General features: G+C 39.6%; 1 protein-coding gene across 2 annotated transcripts in view; it reads left to right on the top strand.

Annotated features, from left to right (window-relative positions):
- Positions 1–20494, top strand: part of LOC140729521 (acyl-CoA (8-3)-desaturase-like) — a 64369-nt gene that overhangs the window by 37232 nt on the left and 6643 nt on the right. For both annotated transcript variants that reach the window (XM_073049347.1, XM_073049346.1), the window contains exons 7-10: positions 9231–9307; positions 10751–10848; positions 16883–16979; positions 20260–20339. In XM_073049347.1, the coding sequence (XP_072905448.1) occupies positions 9231–9307; positions 10751–10848; positions 16883–16979; positions 20260–20339 (352 nt within the window). The remainder of the gene's footprint in view (positions 1–9230; positions 9308–10750; positions 10849–16882; positions 16980–20259; positions 20340–20494) is intronic.

Genomic DNA, 20494 nt, shown 5'->3' with positions numbered 1-20494 from the left:
AACGTAGCCTAAGATGTAAAATGATTCCACCTTGCAACATTTAAAGACAGGAATTTAATTTTACAGATGACATGCATATTAAGAAACTGACAAGAGATAGAGAAAGTGCAGAAATCTGAGGAAACCTGTCCCTTAATAACGGGAATCCTTCTTTTAGTTGTGAAAGGGTGATACCATACTCTTCTGTTGGCTGAGCAGAACAGTCCCATCCCTCCACAGATTGGGCAGAGATTGTTCCCTCTTTCCATCACTGAGAGACTGCAACATTCATTTGTGGAATACATGCCATAAATAAGGATGGAAGAGATCCTTTATGGGCAATGGATTGATTGATTGAGATTAAATTGAGGAATAGTCATTGAGAGCTGTTGGGTGGGTCGGGGGGGGGGGGGGGGTTGGGAAGAGAGAAATCCAGTACGTCTGGGAGGCTATGTACAAAGTGTGAGTAGAATATTATTTGAAATGGGAGAATTATGTAAAACTGGTGTTTCCCAGGTGGCCTTTCCATGCATGTTGTCTAACACTTTGCCTCTGTTATTCCAAGTCTCCCGACATATCTGGCTGTGGTGAGATACATTTTCCTTTTCATTGATTGGCCAGCTCTCTCTCCTGACTTCCCCATAAATAAAGCTGGTATGCAGAGTGTAGATATCCTGTGTCTACCTCACACGGCCAGTGGTCTGTGTAGAGTTTTAAATTTGCTGAAACACGGTTGCTGTGAATCAAAGGCGTGTGTGCGATGCTGGGTATGTAAGGAACTTAAAAAGCTAATTGTTGCAATAAGCATACTTCTGCAGTCAGAAGCTCAGGGCTTCCAGCTGAAGCGTTTATGATTTTTTAGGATTAAATGCAAACTTGTATAAACTTCCTACAATTACTCCCCTTTCCTCCCCTCTCTGAATACAGTGATTTTTATTCTCTGTGTGCTGGCAGCTTGTTCATCCCCTCACAGTCAATGCAGTTGTCAGCTAAAGTAGAGTTGCCGGGCTGTGATCAGTGTTAACAGAAGAGTGTGAGCATACTTTTAACTGACAATTCCTCGTGTACCCTCTCTCATGGGAGGTCACTGAGGAGGAGGGCAACTTGTCTGGATTTATCCTTTGTGGCCAACTTTATGAGATGAAGTGTTGTCCTTGGTGTACCTAAAGTTAGCAAAGAATTGAGTCTGTGAGTTAGTGTGCATTAACTCTGTGCCCGGCGATGGGCTTACAGGCTGTCATACCCAACTAACGCTGTTAGCTGCTAAACTATTGGAGAGGCAAGTCTTTAAGAAACTCTGATGGAAACCTGATATTTTTTCACATCTGTGATCCAGGTACAATCTACAAAGGTCCTGACACGAGACTTCACTCTTTGTACGGTCTGGTGTGGCTCTGACTGCAGTGCCGGCCCACCAAGCAATGAGAGCAGAGCTCTGAAGGATCTCTATCGTATTGGAAACCACACCTCCACTTTTACTTCCTAGATCGTGCCAATAATTGCAGTTGAAGATTGGTGAAATTTATATAGTTGGGTCTTGGTTGCGTTAGAATAGCTGAATTGGAAATGGTATTTATTCACACTGTACTATAAAACCTCAGAACATTTCTTTTTCTTTCTTTTCAAATCTTTTTATTAGTTTTTTGAAAAAAAACAGAAGAAAAATATTGTTACAAGACATTTGAGAGTACATAATAGATTGATAAACATTCAAATATATATTGATCCATACATAGAATATCTCAAACTCATATAATAATATAAATGATTAAGAAAAACCCCCCCCAAAACAAAAAAAAAAACAACAACTAAATAGAAAAAAAAAACTAACCAACATGGGCAATCGCATAATGTTATATATATACAATAGTGCCTATGACTCCCAACCTCCATCCACACAATTCAGGATAGTGACAATAAGGTTCAGGATCAGACCGTTTAATTCATATGAAAATGCTGAATAAATGGTCTCCAAGTTTCCTCAAATTTAACTGAAGGATCGAAAACCACACTTCTAATTTTTTCTAAACTTAAACAGGAAATAGTTTGGGAAAACCACTGAGATACTGTTGGAGGATTGGCTTCTTTCCAATTCAGTAAAATGGATCTTCTAGCCATTAGTGTAATAAATGCAATCATTCGTTGGAATGAAGCGGATAAACACTTATTATCCATCATTGGTAGGCCAAAAATTGCAGTAAAAGGGTGTGGTTGGAGATTAATATTTAAAACTCTTGAAATAATATTAAAAATATCTTTCCAATAGTTATGTAAGCAAGGACAGGACCAAAACATATGAGTCAACGAAGCTATATCAGAATGACATCTATCACAGGTTGGATTAACATACGAGTAAAATCGAGCAAGTTTATCTTTAGACATATGAGCTCTGTGTACGACCTTAAATTGTATTAGAGTATGTTTAGCACATATAGAGGATGAGTTTACCAATAATAAAATTTTTTCCCATTGCTCAGTAGAAATAGGGCAATGCAGTTCTTCCTGCCATTCCTTCTTAATTTTTTCAGATATATCTGGTTGTAGATTCATAATCATATTATAAATGATAGCAACAAGACCCTTTTGACAAGGATTAAGAGCTAAAATTCTTTCTGTAATGTCCAATGGACATTCTTTCGAAAAAGACTTTAGTTCATTATATAAAAAATTTCTAATTTGTAGATATCTAAAAAAATGGGTTTTAGATAAATTATATTTATTAGATAATTGTTCGAAGGACATAATGTTATCATCCAAAAACAGATCACGAAAACATGTTATACCTTTTGTTTTCCATAAATAAAAGGCTTGATCTATGGAAGATGGTCGAAAAAAGTAATTAGCTGTTATAGGGCTTGACAGTATAAACTTATTCAAACCAAAAAATTTACGAAATTGAAACCAGATTCGTAATGTATACTTGACTATAGGATTAGTTATCTGTTTATTCATTTTAAATAACGAAAAGGGAAGTGAAGATCCTAAGATTGAAATCAATGAGAAATCTTGCACAGATTTACATTCCAAATTTACCCATTGTGGGCCAGCAACTGTAGTCGATTCTTGTGTCCAAAATATCAAATACCGTATATTAACTGCCCAATAGTAAAATCTTAAGTTTGGTAGAGCCAAACCGCCCTCCTTCTTAGGCTTCTGTAAATATTTTTTAGCTAACCTAGGATTTTTGTTCTGCCACAAATACGACGATATTTTAGAATCAACTGTATCAAAAAAAGATTTAGGAATAAAAATTGGTAATGCTTGAAATAGGTATAAAAATTTAGGTAGTATCATCATCTTAATGGCATTAATTCTACCTACCAAAGACATAGATAGTGGGGACCACCTATTAGCAAGTTGCTTAATTTGATCTATTAAAGGCAAAAAATTAGTTTTAAATAAATCTTTGTTTTTTAGTAATTTTAATACCTAAATAAGTAAAATAGTCTGTAACAATTCTATATGGTACCCGATTATAAATTGGAGTATGCATATTTAATGGAAAAAGTTCACTCTTATTAAAATTCAATTTATACCCAGAGAAGTTACTAAATTGAGCAAGCAAAGAAGAAATAGCAGGAATAGATCTTTCAGGATCAGATATATATAATAACAAATCATCTGCATATAATGATACCTTATACATCGTCTCCCCGCGGGTAATACCTAAAATATTGGGTGATTCACGAATAGCTATAGCCAAGGGTTCCAAAGCAATGTCAAATAATAAAGGGCTTAAAGGACAACCTTGCCTTGTACCCCGAAATAGTTGAAAAAAAGGGGATCTTTGATTATTAGTGAAAACCGAAGCTAAAGGTTTCTGATATATTAATTTAATCCATGATATAAATTTTGAACTAAAATTAAAATGTTGCAAAGTATTAAATAAATATGACCATTCAACTCTATCAAATGCTTTTTCGGCATCTAAGGAGATGACACATTCTGGGATTTTAGATGAAGAAGTATAAGCAATATTAATTAATTTTCTAATATTAAAAGATGAATAACGATTTTTAATAAATCCAGTCTGATCCTCAGAAATAATCCGAGGCAATATATTTTCTAATCTAACAGCCAGGATTTTACTAAAAATCTTAAAGTCCATATTCAGCAAAGATATAGGCCGATAAGATGCACATTCAGTGGGATCTTTATCTTTTTTAAGAATTAAAGAAATAGAAGCTTCATAAAAAGATTGTGGTAGTTTACCTATACTTAATGCATCTTTAAAAATTTTACAAAGCCAAGGAGAAAGTATAGAAGAAAAGGATTTAAAAAATTCTGCAGAAAAACCATCTGGGCCCGAAGCTTTACCCGAGTTCATTAAGAAAATGGCCTTTTCTATTTCAGACTCCGTAATAGGTGTATCCAAAATTACACTATCCTCAGCAGTTACTTTTGGAATATTCAATTTCCTTAAAAATTCACTCATTATAGAAGAGTCTTTAGTACATTCTGATTGATATAAAGAATTATAAAAATCTTGAAAGGCTGTATTTATCTCTTTGTGATCAATCGTCAGAGTACCATCTTGTTTACGAATCTTAGTAATTTGTCGCTTATCCGAAACAATTTTCAATTGGTTAGCTAGTAATTTACCAGACTTATCTCCATATGTATAAAATTGAGCTTTCGATTTAATTAACTGACTTTCAATCGAAGAGGTTAACAATAAACTATGCTCCATTTGAAGTTCCACCCTTTCTTTATAAAGTTCTTTACTAGGGGTCAATGCATAAATCTTATCAATTGCCTTAATTTTATCAACTAATGTTGATATTTTAGAGTTAGTTCGTTTCCTAACTCCGGCAGAATATGAAATAATCTGTCCACGAATATATGCCTTAAAAGTATCCCAGAGAGTTCCACTAGAGATGTCTGCTGTGGAATTTATTGAGAAAAACAAATCAATTTGCTGTTTAATAAAGTTAATAAAGTCAGAGTCCTGCAGTAAAACAGAATTAAACCTCCAACTTTTAGTACTAATATGTGAATCCGTCACCTTAATAGATAACTTCAAAGGTGCATGATCAGATATAACAATAGAGTCGTATTTGCAATCCATGACATCTGTAAGGAAGTGCTGATCAATGAAAAAGTAGTCAATCCTTGAGTAATTATGATGCACATGGGAAAAGTATGAGAACTCTTTATCATTAGGGTGTAGAAAACGCCAGATTTCACAGATAGCTGAATCAATCATAAAAGAATTAATAAGAGAAGCCGATTTGTTCGGAAAAGTTTGAATGGGTTTGGATCTATCCATCAAAGGGTTTAAACAACAATTGAAATCCCCGCCCATTATCAATCTGTATTGATTCAAATTAGGAAAGGATGTAAATAAACATTTAAAAAATTCAGGACAGTCAGTATTTGGAGCATAAACATTAACTAAAACAACTTTTTGATTAAAAAGCAACCCAGTAATAAGCAAAAAATCTACCTTGCGGGTCTGAAATTGTTTCATAATGTATAAAAGCAGTTGATGAGTCTATAAAAATAGAAACACCTCTCACTTTGGCTTGCGAATTTGAGTGATACTGTTGGCCCTTCCAAAACCTAAACAACCGCTGACTATCCACCTTCCTTACATGAGTCTCTTGTACAAAAATAACATTCGCATTCATTCTATGGAATACTTTGAATACTTTTTTCCGTTTAATCGGATGATTTAAACCATTAGTATTCCAAGAAACAAAGTTAATAGTCTTATCCATATTGACAATATATATTACAGTTAACATATAGGTTTAAAAGAAAAGTGAACTCATGAACTCGGAAGGGGAAAGTAAGTTCAAAGGGAAGCCGGAAGTCACAGCACCGCAGCCATTTTAGTAGTTTCATATAAGCCCATGAAGTAAAACTAAGCAAAAAGCAAGCAGAAAAAAGAAAAAAAAGAAAAATCTCCCTCCCACCACCCTCAAAACCCCAGGAAAAAAGCCAAACAGAGGCAAGCGAGCGATCTAATACTAAAATTACCCCCTTGTCTCAAGACGGCAACTCAGACGTAACAAAGTTAAAAAAAATACAAACAACCCACATTATAAAAAAAGGGTTGATATAGGAAAAATTAAAATATAAAATTAGTGTTATAAATGTATATTATCAAAAGGGTTAAAAAAATTAAAACAATAAATGAAGGTTTAACACTTTCGAACAGATCAAAACAGTTATGACGCTACAGACACTGGAGTCTGTCGGGAAGAAGAAACGCCATTTTATTCTTCCAAATCTTAATATTCAAATGCTAAAAATATAAAAAAAGAGTGTATATCGATTTAAAAAAAAAAGAAAAAAAAATAACCCTAATAGGTCATCTTCAACATTAATCGGTTAGTAATATATAAAAATATGAAATCGGAATAAACCCGGTAGAAAAAAGAGAGCTTTAATCGTATATAAGAAATATATATGAACCGTATCAAAAAAGAACCCAAACGTCAATCTATACCAGATCCAAATCTATAGGCTAGATTACATTGATCAGCCCGATCAAATGTCATTGTTCCAGGAAACCTTGAGCATCCGCTGGCGATTTAAACAGCCGAAAAGATCCATCTTGAAGGGTGACTCTCAGGTGTGCTGGAAACAGCAACGCTTGCTTGTAGCCTTTCTGGTGAAAATTCGACATAACCGATCTGAAAGCCAGCCTAGCCCGTAGTACTTCGGGGCTATAGTCCTCCAGAATGCGAAAATTAAAATTTTGATAGGTTATCATACCTTTTTTACGAGCCGCACGAATCAGTCGTTCTTTGATGTGAGGATAATGGATCCTGAGAATTATGTGCCGTGGTTTCAGACTTGAATCTGGCCGATATCTAGAGACTCTGTGAGCCCGATCGATTAATGGGGGGTTATCCAGGACATCTTCGCCCAGGACATCCACTAGAAATTTGGAGAAGAAAACGGTCAGATCACCGCTTTCAAATTTTTCCGGGATTCCAATTAACCGAAGATTTTGTCTTCGAGAACGATTTTCCAAATCAGTAATTTTAGCTTTATAGCGATCCATCTGTTGGGTCGTCGAAGTTTGCTCTTCTTGCATTTTTTCGATTATACGATCCTTCTTACGAGCAGCTTCTTCAAGAGCCAAAATGCTTGCTTGTTGTTCATTTGATTCCCGTGAAAAGGTCAGGAACTTTTCTTCGAGTGATCTCAAACGATTGTCATACTGTGCAAATCTTCCAAGTAATTTTTTCTCCAATTCATCAAATCTAGCGTCTATAAACTTCACAACAACTTCTAAAGTTAACGGTTCTTTCGTCTGTTTCGGTTCTTTTGCTCTAGACATTTCAGCGGGTTGAGAGTAATTCAAATAGTTTTAAAAAAAATTCTATATGTTTAGACCCCTTTAAAATAAGTTTAAGGGGTGTTTGTAGGTTAAAAAAAACGTAAAAGGTTTGGAGCAAAGCCTAGATGCGGTCTACTCCATGAGCGCCATCTTGAGACCGGAAAACCTCAGAACATTTGAGGGTTCCTTCAGTGTAAAGTATTTCCTGTTCCTCATTTCATCTCTTGCCAATATTCGAGCATATTTATATAAATTTGAACAAGACAAAAACATTTTACTGCTCTCAGTTATTGTTTCAGTATGGGCTAACTCTATCCTTTCGAGCTTGCCTTTGAACTCTTGTTGGTTTTAGAGAGTTTCCCTATAGTACAGCCCATCCCTTACTTGTTCCTGTTACTGCCATTTCCATGGGCACTCATTTCAGGTGATCAAAATGCATGGTCATCCTAGCATTGCCCAGATCTTAACAACTCATGACAATAGCATCATTGCTGCTTTGTATGATCAGATCCTGTCTGTGTAAGCTCCAAGCTCCACCTAATGCCTCAATTGTTTTCTGTCTGTCCTGCATGTAATTCTTTCTGCCACGGAACTGTACTTCTGAAAAGTGTGCAATATGATATGTAGTGATGAGAGTTGGGTTTGACACGTTAATGGGCAAATGAAAGACAAAGCTGCCTTAATGCAGATGTCATTTCCCCTTCTAATGTTATCTCTGTGTGCAAAGTGTCCATTATTTGCTCGGCGTCAGAAATAGTCCATGACATATTGATGCATTGTTTGCTATTAATTCTCTCCAATACATCACATTGAAAGCAGTGAATTGTAAATGATTTTAAAGTGGTGCCTCTTGGATTTAGGTTTTGTACTGTGTGGATACTTATCAATCATTTAAGTGTTTTAATATTTCGATTGTAACACTGTTAACTTCAGTTCACAGTCTATGGCCCTGTTCCACCCACAGCACAGGACTCTCAACATATCTTGAAGTAGTAAGGGACCCAAGCATTGCCCCCATCATCTCCCTGGGTTATCTATGATCCGTTTGAAATTTGCTGTGATTCTTTGACCTCCTCTCACTCCACTACTGCTTCCCCCCCCCCCCCCCCCGGTCTTCCTGTGTTTCCATGGCAATCTATGTTTGCCCAAGGAAAGGATTCTTTACCAGCATTTATTTGATATGTATGACTGCTTTTAATGCCGCATAAAGCAAGTAAACAATGTTAAAATTCCTTAAAAGCCAGGACATACCCAATTTTGTATTTTCTTTATTTGTTAGCAGCTGATTTGACCTTGGGTGCCACAGGTAGAGCAGCTACCTCAAAACTACATAGACCTACTGACCTCACTTGCTTCCTGCATGGAGTTGGAGAACACCGAACATAGAACAATAGAGCACAGCATGCACCCATTTAACCCAGATATAATTCTCCCTGTTACTGCAAGGATTTCCCTGGAGTACTCCATTTTCCTCCCACATCCCAAAGACACACTGGTTAGTATGATAATTGGCCACCAACTATTACCCCAGAGTAGGGGAGTGGTTGAAGGATTAGGATGACGTTGATGGGCATGTGAGAAAGAATAGGTTGCAGGCAAAGGGAGAATGGATGGGAATATTCTTGAGTTGTTATAGGCTCAATGGGCTGAATGGCCTCCTATCTCATGAGTAAATACAACATAGACCATCTAATGCACCTGAATGGATGCAACCCAACTTCTAAACAAGTGTATGTTTTTTCCCCTCTTGTGCATTGGCTAAATGGAGAAATTGAGTGCCAAGAGCTTGCATCGTGATAGAGGCAGGAGTGGTTCATTACCACTGACTCTGTTGAATGCCAGTATTTTGCTAGAGTTCCTTTTTTCAAAACTACTCTTCATTCATGATTTTAAAAAATGTACAAAAGGAAAGGTGCAACAATTTACAATTGTGGCTTTTCTTTTCTCTCTGCCACAGTTGGGCCTCCAGCGTTGCTGCCCCTCTACTTCCAGTGGTACATCTTTTACTTTGCTGTGACTCGGAAGCAGTGGGCGGTGAGTATTTCCAGCACCCTCCAGGGTGTTGCATTAGCATTGGCTTCAATTCCCTCAACTTGTTACTTGTGATTTAATCGTAACTCCCTTGACGACCTAATGGCCACGTGATATACACTGAGCCCTTCAGACAAATCCAGGTTCCTTTCCTGATTTAAGATAGCTGATCTCATTCAGACACAGTCTACACAGAAGGGTGCTATATTCCCCTCTCTGCTACTGGAGTACAGAGCAGCGAAAAACAGGCTTGGATTCCTGCTTCAGAATGGTTTCAAATGGCTGTGGCTAATGATGTTAATCAGAGGTATTGGGTTTTAACTGGTACACCTGTATTTAATAATATACTGATATATCTGTTAAGTGAGTATTACTGGTGGGAGTGTTTAACTGTATATACTACAGTGCTGTGTGATAGATATTAGGATATTTAGTAAATGTCAAGTCTTTATGTACTTCAATGTCAATACTGTACGAAGAGAATACAATCATATTCAATAACGTGTACGTGTGGGGACATGTAATACAACTTTAGGTTGATAGCCAGTTCAGGTATTCCAAATTTTGGCCTACATTGGGTATTGGTAAAGAAAATAGTTTTCTATAAAGTATAAGTGCTATGGACAGTGAGTTGTGTTCAAACACTCACTTCCATGACCCACACCCACAACCACTTTATTTTTTTAGTAAAACAATTTCATTGGTAACAGGAAGAAAGGGACACTTTTAGGCTGAAAACCTTTTTGGATTCTTTCTGTACTCGTACATTCTTCTAAGGATCATTTATGCTTGCACTGATATATCTACCGGCATTCCTCAATCGCTTCCCTGATTGCTTGAGTTATTTTATGCAAGTAATGCACATCATAGATAGCACGGCTGCTATCACAGTGGGATTTCATTCCCCGGTTTATCACTTGTGGGGTAAGTATTCCATTAGTTTTATGACAGGGACTTCATAAAACTCCAGAGACCCCAGTGTCACCTATTCACAGTTAACGCTGCTGGATCTGATATGAATCCAAAGTAAGATACTTCCATTGTCAAATTCCTTCTGGTGCAATATGTTTGCCCTTTATTAAAAGTTTCTCCCATTACCATCAATAGTCTTTTAAATATTCACTTTGGTTTAATCCAGATCAAAGCTCCCTCTCCAGCACATCTGCAGTGTTGAGTGCTTCACTTCTGCCTTGTAAATTGCGTGTGCCTCAGCTGTGGAAAGGTGACCACTGGTGGTCCTGGGCAAGAATTCAGGTGCTCCTGTTTTTCCAGGTGGAGTGTCTGCACTCCCACCCCTCAGTGCTTCAGTAGCCAGCTGATAACCACTGTCCTGTCACAGGTAAAGTAATGCATATCATAGACAGTCTGTCGTTCCCCGCCACCGAGGGGAAATATGAACTAGAATGAAATAAAGTTTTAAAAAGAAATGGTTTTGCCTTTTCGCAGGACCTGGCTTGGATGGTGTCCTTCTACATCCGTATCAGCCTGATGTACATACCGCTGCTTGGAATTCGGGGATTCCTGGCCATGTTCTTCCTTGTGAGGTGGGGCTGGCGTGTTGTAGCGCTGTTCGCATTGGTTAGGGTTCATTGTCTGCAGTAACAATTACAAGAATTGTTCCTTGAATTGTGAGTGTAGCCAGTAACTGCTAGACATGTTGATTTGTGAAAACAAATGGCATTTATGGTTTAGTTTATCTGCACCTGATTTAATGTGTGAATAGGCTCAAGGAATAATGAAGCCTTTATTCCCCATTCCACTGCCTATATTATTTACTTGTCTGTCTTCAGTGCCCCTCGTTGCTGGCATTTATTTCTGCCTTGCTGTTTATTTATTTCTCTTCCATCTCCTCACATAGACTGTGTCTAATACCACTGAATTGTTTAATTCTTCCACTCCAGTCAGACCGTCTACGCAGCACGTGGTTAGGTCACTGCAGCTGATGACAGCTGCTCCATCCCTCTACTGAGAACGCAATCATTGGTCTTTATGCGTAATGCAGACATTTCAGCGTAAATTTATTCAGCACTCCCTCCACACAAAAGGCACTTGCACTAATGTGTACCCAAGACAGATATTTATTTCTTCCTCGCTGCTTGTGTTTCCGCTGTTATTCAGACACTCAATAACATTTAATTGGACAACAACTCCTATGTAAGCAGCCTGCAGCCAGTCTGGGACAGAGCTGCCAGATTAATTTAATTAATACTTTGCTTCAGTATTCACTAATGAGATGGTGTTTGTAAGAACAATGTAAAACAGACTGATATGAACATGTTGACGTTAAGAAAGAGGAAGTGCTAAATCTTTTTAAAAACATTTGTCGTTCCTACATTAAGTGTTGTGTCACATGATGTGGGCGATCATGGTCTTTCCATGACCATGATTGTACTTGACAGATTTTTCTATAGAAGTGGTTTGCCATTGCCACCTTCTGGGCAGTGTCTTCACAAGTCAGCCCCCAGCCCCCATCAATACTCTTCGGAGTTTGTTGTCTGGTGTCAGTGGTCGCATGATCAGGACTTGTGATATGCACCAGCTGCTCATACGACCATCCACCAGATGCTCCCATTGTTTCACGTGACCCTGCTTGAGGGAGGGAGAGTGGGGCTAAGCAAGTGCTACACCTTGCCCAGAGTTGACCTGTGAAGGAAAGGAGTGCCTTACACTTCCTTTGGTAGAGATGTATCTCCACCCGGCCACCCACTGAAAAACATTAGGATAGATAATTCCTCAGGGACAGGCTGGATATTCTCACATTTCTACAGGAAGTGCAAGAAGAGATTGCGGCACTTTTGGTGGTGATCTCTGAGTCCTCACTGGTCAAAGAAGTAGAACGAGATGGCCGAACGATGGCAAGTGTTCTTTTGTTCAAGAAAGGAAGTCGTGATAACCCTGGGAATTATAGACCAGAAGTGGACTTTGATGGTGGACAAATTATTGGAAAAGATTCTTAGAGACCTGATTTATGAGGATATGGAGAAAATAGTCTCATTATGGATAGTCAGCATGGCTTTGTGAGGGCGGGTCATTCCTCAGAGCCTGATTGAATTCTTTGAGGATGTGACAAAGCACTATGATGAAGGTAGAGCGGTGGGCTGTGGTGTATATGGATTTTAGAAAGGCATTTGATAAGGTTCCCCATGGTTGGCTCATTCAGAAATATCAGAGGGCATGGGATCCAGGAAAACATGACTATGGGGATACCTCCTCTTGCCCATAGGAGGTAGAGGTTGGTTGTAGATGCAGTGTGACCACTGGTGTTCCACAGCAATCACTGATCTTTGTGATTTTTTATAAATGAATCTGATGGAAGGGTGGGTTAGTAAATCTGCAGGTTGATGGTGTTGTGCATAGTTTAGAAGGTTTTCAAGGGTTGCAACTGGATATTGATAGGATGCTGGGCTGGGCTGAGAAGTGGCAGATAAAGTTCAACCCATAAAAGTGTGAAGTGATTCACTTTGGAAGGTTGAATTTGAAGGCAGTATATGTGGTTGATGGCAGGATTCTAAGGGCTGTAGAGGACAGACGGATCTTCAGGTCCACATTGTAGATCCCCCAAGGTTGTCACGCAAGTTGATAGGGTTGTTAGGAAGGTGTCTAGTGCGTTGGCCTTCATTAATCAGGGATTGAGTTCATGCACTGCAAGGTAATATTGCAGCTCTATAAAATCCTGGTTAGACTAGACTTGGAACATTGTGTTCAGTTCTGGTCACCTCATTATAGGAAGGATGTGGAAGCTTTAGAGAGGGTGCACGAAAGAATTACTGAGATGCTGCCTGGATTGGACAAAATTTTTTATGAGGATAGGCTGAGAGAACTAGGGCTTTTTTCTTTGGAGCAAAGAAGGATGAGAGGTGACTTCACAGAGGTGTACAAGATGATAATTGAGGCATAGATTGAGACTTTTCCCAGGCTAATTTAAGGTGATTAGAGGAAAATACAGGGGGGATGCCAGAGGTATCTTCTTTGCACAGAGAATGGTGGGTGCATGGAACAAACTGCCAGGGGTTGTAGAAGAGGCACATAAATTAGGGACATTTAAGAGACTCTTAGATAGCCATATGGATGAAATAAAAATGGAGGGAAGGAAAGGTTAGATTCTCCTTAGAGTAGGTTAAAAGTTTGGTACAACATTGTGGGCTGAAGAGCCCGTAATGTTCCATGTCTATGTCTCTAACTACTAGCGTTGAGGCTTGGGCTTCAGAGGGTGGGAGATGAGTGTATCCTATTGTCCAAGAATTAGAGTGGCCTCCAGTGCTTGCCAAACCCACCACTGGCAAGCTGGGATAGTGACCAGAAGCTTATTTGCTTTGTCAGAGTCAGGAGAGTAACTCTGGAGAGTAATTCAGTTCTCTTATGTCTGTTTTCTTCTTTTAATCCTGTGAAAAGTTGATGGGAGGAAAAGGTTACAAGGGAACATGGACTATGATAATCAAAAATTCTTGTTTTTGTAGATCAATGTTAGGGAATCCACAAACATTTCAAGGAAGACATACTTGAAGATTTTCTTACTGTGACGAAGCAAGGGATTGTTCTGTCTGTAAGAAAAGAGTTAGATTTGATTATTTGGTATATGCTAAAGTGTATAACACAAAATGGAAGTTTGGGAGACAAAGTGGTGTTAATTTCGAATGTGGGGCAATTTTGAGAAGGTACAAAGAAAGCGGTCCATGGCTATATTTTGAGAACTTGGTGTGAGTAACAGTCTACAGCTCTGAGAGTAGACAATGGTGCAAAACGTATTTGTCTGGGAAGGGGAAGGTGATTCTGCAGGTGTAGATACTGCCTAGTACTGTCCCATGGGGAAGTACTACGGTAGGAGTTCTGAAGGGTATAGGAAGGAGCAATTTCTTTGTGCAAATTTCCCCAGTTGCTGGGTCACAACTAGCGCTAGGAGCTGGCGGAATCAGCGTACAGGAGAGGATGAATCAGCACATAGGAGGGAGTTTGAAAATCTGACTGAGTGGTGCCACAACAACAACCTCTCACTCAATGTCAGCAAGACCGAGGAGCTGATTATAGACTTCAGGAAGAGGAAACTCAAAGCCCATAAGCAGTCCTCTTCGGAAGATCAGAGGTGGAGAGGGTCAGCATCTTTAAATTCCTTCGTGTTATAAATTTCTGAGCATCTGTCCCGGGCCCTGCACATAGGTGCAAGTAAAGGTTTCAAAAGTACATTTAATGTCAGAGAAATGTATACAATATACATCCTGAAATGCTTTTTCTTTGCAACCATCCACAAAAACAGAGAAGTGCCCCCAAAGAATGAATGACCATTAAATGTTAGAACCCCAAAGTACCCCCCAGCTCCCCCCCCCATGTAAGCAGCAGCAAAGCAACAATCCCCCTTCTCGCACTAACAAATAAAAGCATTGGCACCCACCACCAAGCACTCAAGCGTGCAGCAAAGACTACTCGTTCACCCGGTATTCGACATACCACAGGCTCTCTCTCTCCCTAATAGGAGAGAAAGAGATGTCTCCGTATCACAGCGAAAGGGGAGACGTGATAAACAACTTGCTGGTTTACGATGTTAAAATTATGAAGAAAGCACAGCAGTGCCTCTATTTCCTTAGTTGTTGTGAAGATTTGGGATGTCATCTAAAACTTTGACAGACTTCTATAGAAATATGGTGGAGAGCATATTGACTGATTGCATCACAGCCTGGAATAGAAACACCAATGTTCTTGAATGGAAAATCCTACAAAAAGTAGTGGATACGGCCTAGACCGTCACAGGTAAAGCCCTCCCAACCATTAAGCTCATAAACATGGAGCGCTGTTGCAGGAAAGCAGCATTGATCTTCAGGGACACCTTCCTCCCAGGTCAGGCTCTCTTCTGCCATCAAGAAGGTAAAGAAGCCTCAGGACTCACATCTCCAGGTTCAGGAACAGCTATTACCCTTCAACAATCAGGCTGTTGAAACAGTGAGATCACTTCACTCAACTTCACTTGCCGTATCACTGAACTGTTCTCACTTTCAAAGACTCGTCATCTCAAGTCCTTTGATATTATTTATTTATTTATTATGTTTATTTCTTTTATTTTCTTTTGTATTCACCCAGATTGTTGGCTCTTTCGCATTCATTGCCTGTGCGTCGTGTTGGGTGTGGTCTTCCGTTGTTAAGGTTAAAGTCTGTCCCGAGCTTTATAGGCTCTTCAGGCTGGTGCTTATGCCAGTTTCTGTGGCATGAAGCAACAGAGAGTACGAGACTACCCCCCCCCCCCCCACCCCCCGATAGGACGCCAGTCTATTGCAAGGTTAACCCCAGCAGTTTACCGGTACCCATTTTCAGCTAGGTGGACTGGAGCAATGTGTGGTTAAGTGCCTTGCTCAAGGACACAACATGCTGCCTTGGCTGGGGCTCGAACTCAAAACTTTCAGATCGCTAGTCCAACACCTTAACCACTTGGCCACGCGCCACAGTTCTTCCTTGATTCTATTGCAATTCTTGGATTTGCTGAGTATGCCTGCAAGAAGGTGAATCTCAGCATTGTATATGATGGCATATATGTACTTTGATATTAAGTTTATTTTGAACTTTGAGATAGAGACAAAGACATCAAGAGAGTGTGTGAGAGAGAGAGAGGGAGACAGACAGATTCTCTACAGAAGGATCCATCAACAAACACATCAACATTCTATTTTGGTGCTGGATATGTGGTGACACTTGCAGGCTGTACCCAGTGCACCCTTCCATTGTGTTGGTTGTTAATGGAAGCAACACACTTCACTGTACGTTCCAATGTACATGTGATTGAATAAATGAATCTGAATCCGAGAGACTGGTAAAGTTTTCGACAATTTGTGGTTCCCTCAGTTGACCAACTGTATAGTGATGGCTTGGTGACTGGTTGTTAAGTAGAATTTCATTAACATTTTTTCTTTCTGTATTTATTCTTTATATTATAATAATAATTTCTTATAACCTTGACTATGCATATAGTGTCTCCTTTGCAGAATCCTTTTGCTACTGAATCTGAAAAGAACACTGGATGAATTTTAAAATATTTTTATTACAGTGTCCTTGTATGTAGTTATTAGACCAGTTGTCCATCAGTTCCAATCTTATGGCAGTTGGGGCATTGAAATTCGGTCCTGTTGTTTTCAGGATGAAAGTGATTAATTTTTGTGAGTCGCAAGTAATGTAGGATTTGCAGTAAATGTGGTTAAATGGAGCCAGGGTTTACTTGAATAAATAGACACTGCTGAATGGTCTATGCTTGTTCTAAGGATAACCTTAAAGCCAGTTTTTTTCACCATGTAAGTTTATAGTTTCTATATTATAAACTGAAGATGAAATGCTGAGCAGGTGAGGTAATATTTGTGAAGGATGAAGGAGTAATACTTTAGATCATTGAAAAGTAGCTGTGATCTGAAACTCTGAGATTGAAAAATATCTAGTTGTTAGATGTGCTGTTTTTGAGCAAAATAGTCTAGGACAAAGTGCAATGGAAGGATTCTGTATTATTTTCACTATAATTCTGAAAACAGTCTTTTAAAAATGTATTGATGCTTGGTTAAAGCATATTTTTTCCTCTCAGATGATTGATTCCATAGTTCATGTCTGCAGGTTCGTGGAAAGTAATTGGTTTGTGTGGGTGACCCAGATGAACCACATTCCCATGGCAATCGATCATGATCAGAATGAGGAATGGCTGGCCACGCAGGTGAGAGACAAACATCACTGGATACTGATGAAATGTCACTGGATACTGATCTAAGTGAGGACTTCTCTGTCAGTTCGGATTCTTTGCACTGTGTTATATTTTGGGAAGAAAAGCTGTCCTCTGCTCTTCTTCTCAGACAGACCCCCAGGATGAAGGTGACTTGCCTGAGCTTTGTGGGTTCTGGGGTGGCTAATGGGGGCAATGTGGATGTGCAGACCCTTCCACAGATGGGGCAGGAGCATTGTGGCAGAAATCAGAAGGTTAGTTTGTTTTCTAAAGATAATGTAGAAATTGGAAAAGGAAAGCTTGAGGGAGGTGAAATTCCTAGGCTATAAGAGTTATAGAGAAATACACTCCACAGTCCATCAAGTCCATGCCCACTATTAAACATGCAATTTTATTTTAATCATCCCCTAACCTACCCTAACATTCCCATCAACAACCCCCCTGCAGATTTGACCACCTATCTACAGTCTTGGCTCAACGCAAAGTGGCCAACTAACCCGCACTTTTGGGAAACCTGGGCGGCCAGGGGAAAATTGTGTGGTTACACAGAGAATGTGTAAACCCACGGAGATGGCATCAGGGTCAGAAATGAACCTGGGTCTCTGACACGGTGAGGCAGCCACTGTACACCGTTTTGGTGTAGGATTCAGGCTGCAGGATTGTTCCATCAATAAGCCACCTACCCTCGTATCACCCTGAGGAAAGCATGAAGGACAGCAAACAACAAGCTGCACTTGTAGCACCCGGTTCAGAGAGTGCACTGGTGAAATAGAGATTAGGGGAACTGAGAAGAGATTTAGTAGGCCAGTGCTGTTTCTGCAAAAGGTGAATCATACCTGTGTAGCCGTTGTGCTTCTCCAATCTCCTGAATCTGCTGCTGTCTAGCACAAGCCCTATACTGTAATGGAATGCAGCAGTGCTAAATTGAAGACAAGGTTGGGATTTGTAACCACTGACCAGTAATGAATTCCATATTAACCAAGAGCTTGTTACTGTGATAAAAGTGAGCTGTTAAACACAGCATACCCAATGTACACTAGAATTTTCTCACACTGTCTCAGTTTCCACAATCTGTTGAGTATTTTCCACAGAGAATATTGCAATTGATAGAAATTTCTTAAATATGAGAGTTCCATATTCTTTCACTCAATCGTTCGAACAGATTAAGAAGAAACCAAGAGTAACACGCACACAAAATACTGGAGGAACTCAGGCAGCATCTATGGAAAGCTATAAACAGTCGACATTTCAGGCCGAGGCCCTTCATTGGGACTGGAAAGGTGGGGGGAAGAGGCCAGAATAAGGTGGCGGGAGGGAAGGAGTACATGCTAGAAGGTGATGGGTGAAGCGAGATAGGTGGGAGAGTGGGAATGAAGTGAAAAGCTGGGATCTGATAGGTGGAAAAGGCAAGGGGCTGAAGAAGAAGGAACCTGATAGGAGAGGAGAGCGGACCATGGGCGAAAGGGAAGGAGGAGGGGCACCAGGGGTAGTTGATAGGCAGGTGAGGAGAAGAAAAGAGGTAATAGGGAAGCCAGAGAGGGGGATGGAAGAAGAGGGAAGGGGAAGTGGGAGGGGAAAAAATTTACCTGAAGTTGGCAAAATCGATATTCATGCCATCAGGTTGGAGGCTACCCGGAATATGAGGTAGTGCGCCTCCTGAGAATGGCCTCATCACAGCAGTAAAGGAAGCCATGGAGCAATATGCCAGAATGGGAATTGGAATTAAAATGGTTGCCTACTGGGCAATTCTGCTTATTGCAGATAGAGCAAGGGTGCTCAACAAGGCAGTCCAAAGTAACAAAGGAATTATAAAAGCCCAAACTTTAAAGATTTTTTGAAATATTGTGGAATATCAGTAGCTCGGGTAGGCTATTTGCAGGTCTGGTTGATCTTGGCAAAAGATTGGCAAAATGTTTGCAGATGTTTCGGCTCCAGTCGAGAAACCATCATCAGTGTGGAGTTGAGGATGTTGTCTCCTCAGAATGCCGGCTTATAAACTCCAGCAACACAACATCACAGTTGCTCACAAAACAACTGCAACTTTGAAGAGGAACCTATCAAAACACAAAACACAACAAAATGTGAGTGACAGAACAAGTGTTATCTACAAAATCTAGTGTAGTGGCTACAACAAGTACTACATTGGTCAAACAGAAAGAAAACTGTCGACCAGGTTTACACAAGCATCAGCTAGTGAGCAGAAGGCACGGCCCACTCTCACTAGTATTAGCTGCTGAAGAAGAGCACCATTTCAGCTGGACGTCAGCCAAAGTCTTGACTCAAGCAAGAACACGAAAAGAATGGGAATTTCTCAAAGCATGATTCTCTACAGAAGGATCCATCAACAAACACATCGACATTGATCTGGTATATGAAAGTTTACAGAGAAAAGAGAAACAACAACGTCAACAATTATTGAATCGTGAGTAATCTCAGGACCTGAACAGTGAAGCAAACAATTCCAACGGACCTTCCTCAAAGCTAGCCAATCAGTATCTTGTACTGCGAAATTGTTCCCAGTGTTTTGAACTAGCCAACCGGATCACAATGTCTAATTGATATCCACTCAGACCCTGGAGGAGTCTATAAACCAGCATTCCGAGGAGACAACACCCTCAACTGTGCACTGATATGGCTACTCGATTGGAGCTGAAAAGTCTGCAAACATTTGGCCAAGCTTGGCAAGCAACCAAACTTCCAATCATTAAAGATGCAATTCTATAAGAGTTAATTCAAAGGAATTCTAGGAGCAGATCTCAACATATTAAAGATGTTGGTATTTTCTCCCTACTGGAGAAAGGAAATTTTTTCATTTCAGCCCTTAGTGTAAGCATCACTCTGATCCTAGATCTGGTACAGCAGAAAAAATCTTCTGTATCGTTCCCCAACTGCCAATCTTAGATGGATGTATGATCTATTCATCCAAAGATCACTGTTATAGATTTTTAATTAATTGCAGCTTAGTATCATGATCACATTCTCTCAAGACAGGACTGTGTGGGTCTTAAATTTATTTTGATGGGATGTATTGGTATCTAGTTTTAGACCATATCCCCATAGGTTTAATGGCTGTGTCTGAGGGTACACTCCTCTTCCTTTCTCTGCACCATGCATCAATGTCTATATCCAATAATCTTGGGTATTGCATCAATTCTTCTGCTGTAGTGACTCACCATTGTTCTGGTAGGAAAAAGAGAAATTACTATATTTAAATTCTGCATCCTAGACAGTTTATGATATTTGTATCATTTGCTCTATTTGCTTTCTCTTTCAGTTGCATGCCACTTGTAATGTCCATCAGTCTTTCTTCAATGACTGGTTCACAGGTCACCTCAACTTCCAGATTGAGCATCAGTAAGTATTGGTCTCAACCTCAGGCATTTTGTATGAGGGGAGTATGTTCCTCCCATGGTTTGATAGTGGCAGTGGAGTACAGGTTCAAATTTATGAATCAGATAGGAGTAATGTGAAAAGTGGTTTGAAAATAGCTACGAAATCTTTGTTGAATC

This window comes from Hemitrygon akajei, chromosome 6 (assembly GCF_048418815.1).
Source record: "Hemitrygon akajei chromosome 6, sHemAka1.3, whole genome shotgun sequence".
NCBI lineage: Eukaryota > Metazoa > Chordata > Chondrichthyes > Myliobatiformes > Dasyatidae > Hemitrygon > Hemitrygon akajei.
This window is presented reverse-complemented; position numbering and strand designations above follow the sequence as displayed.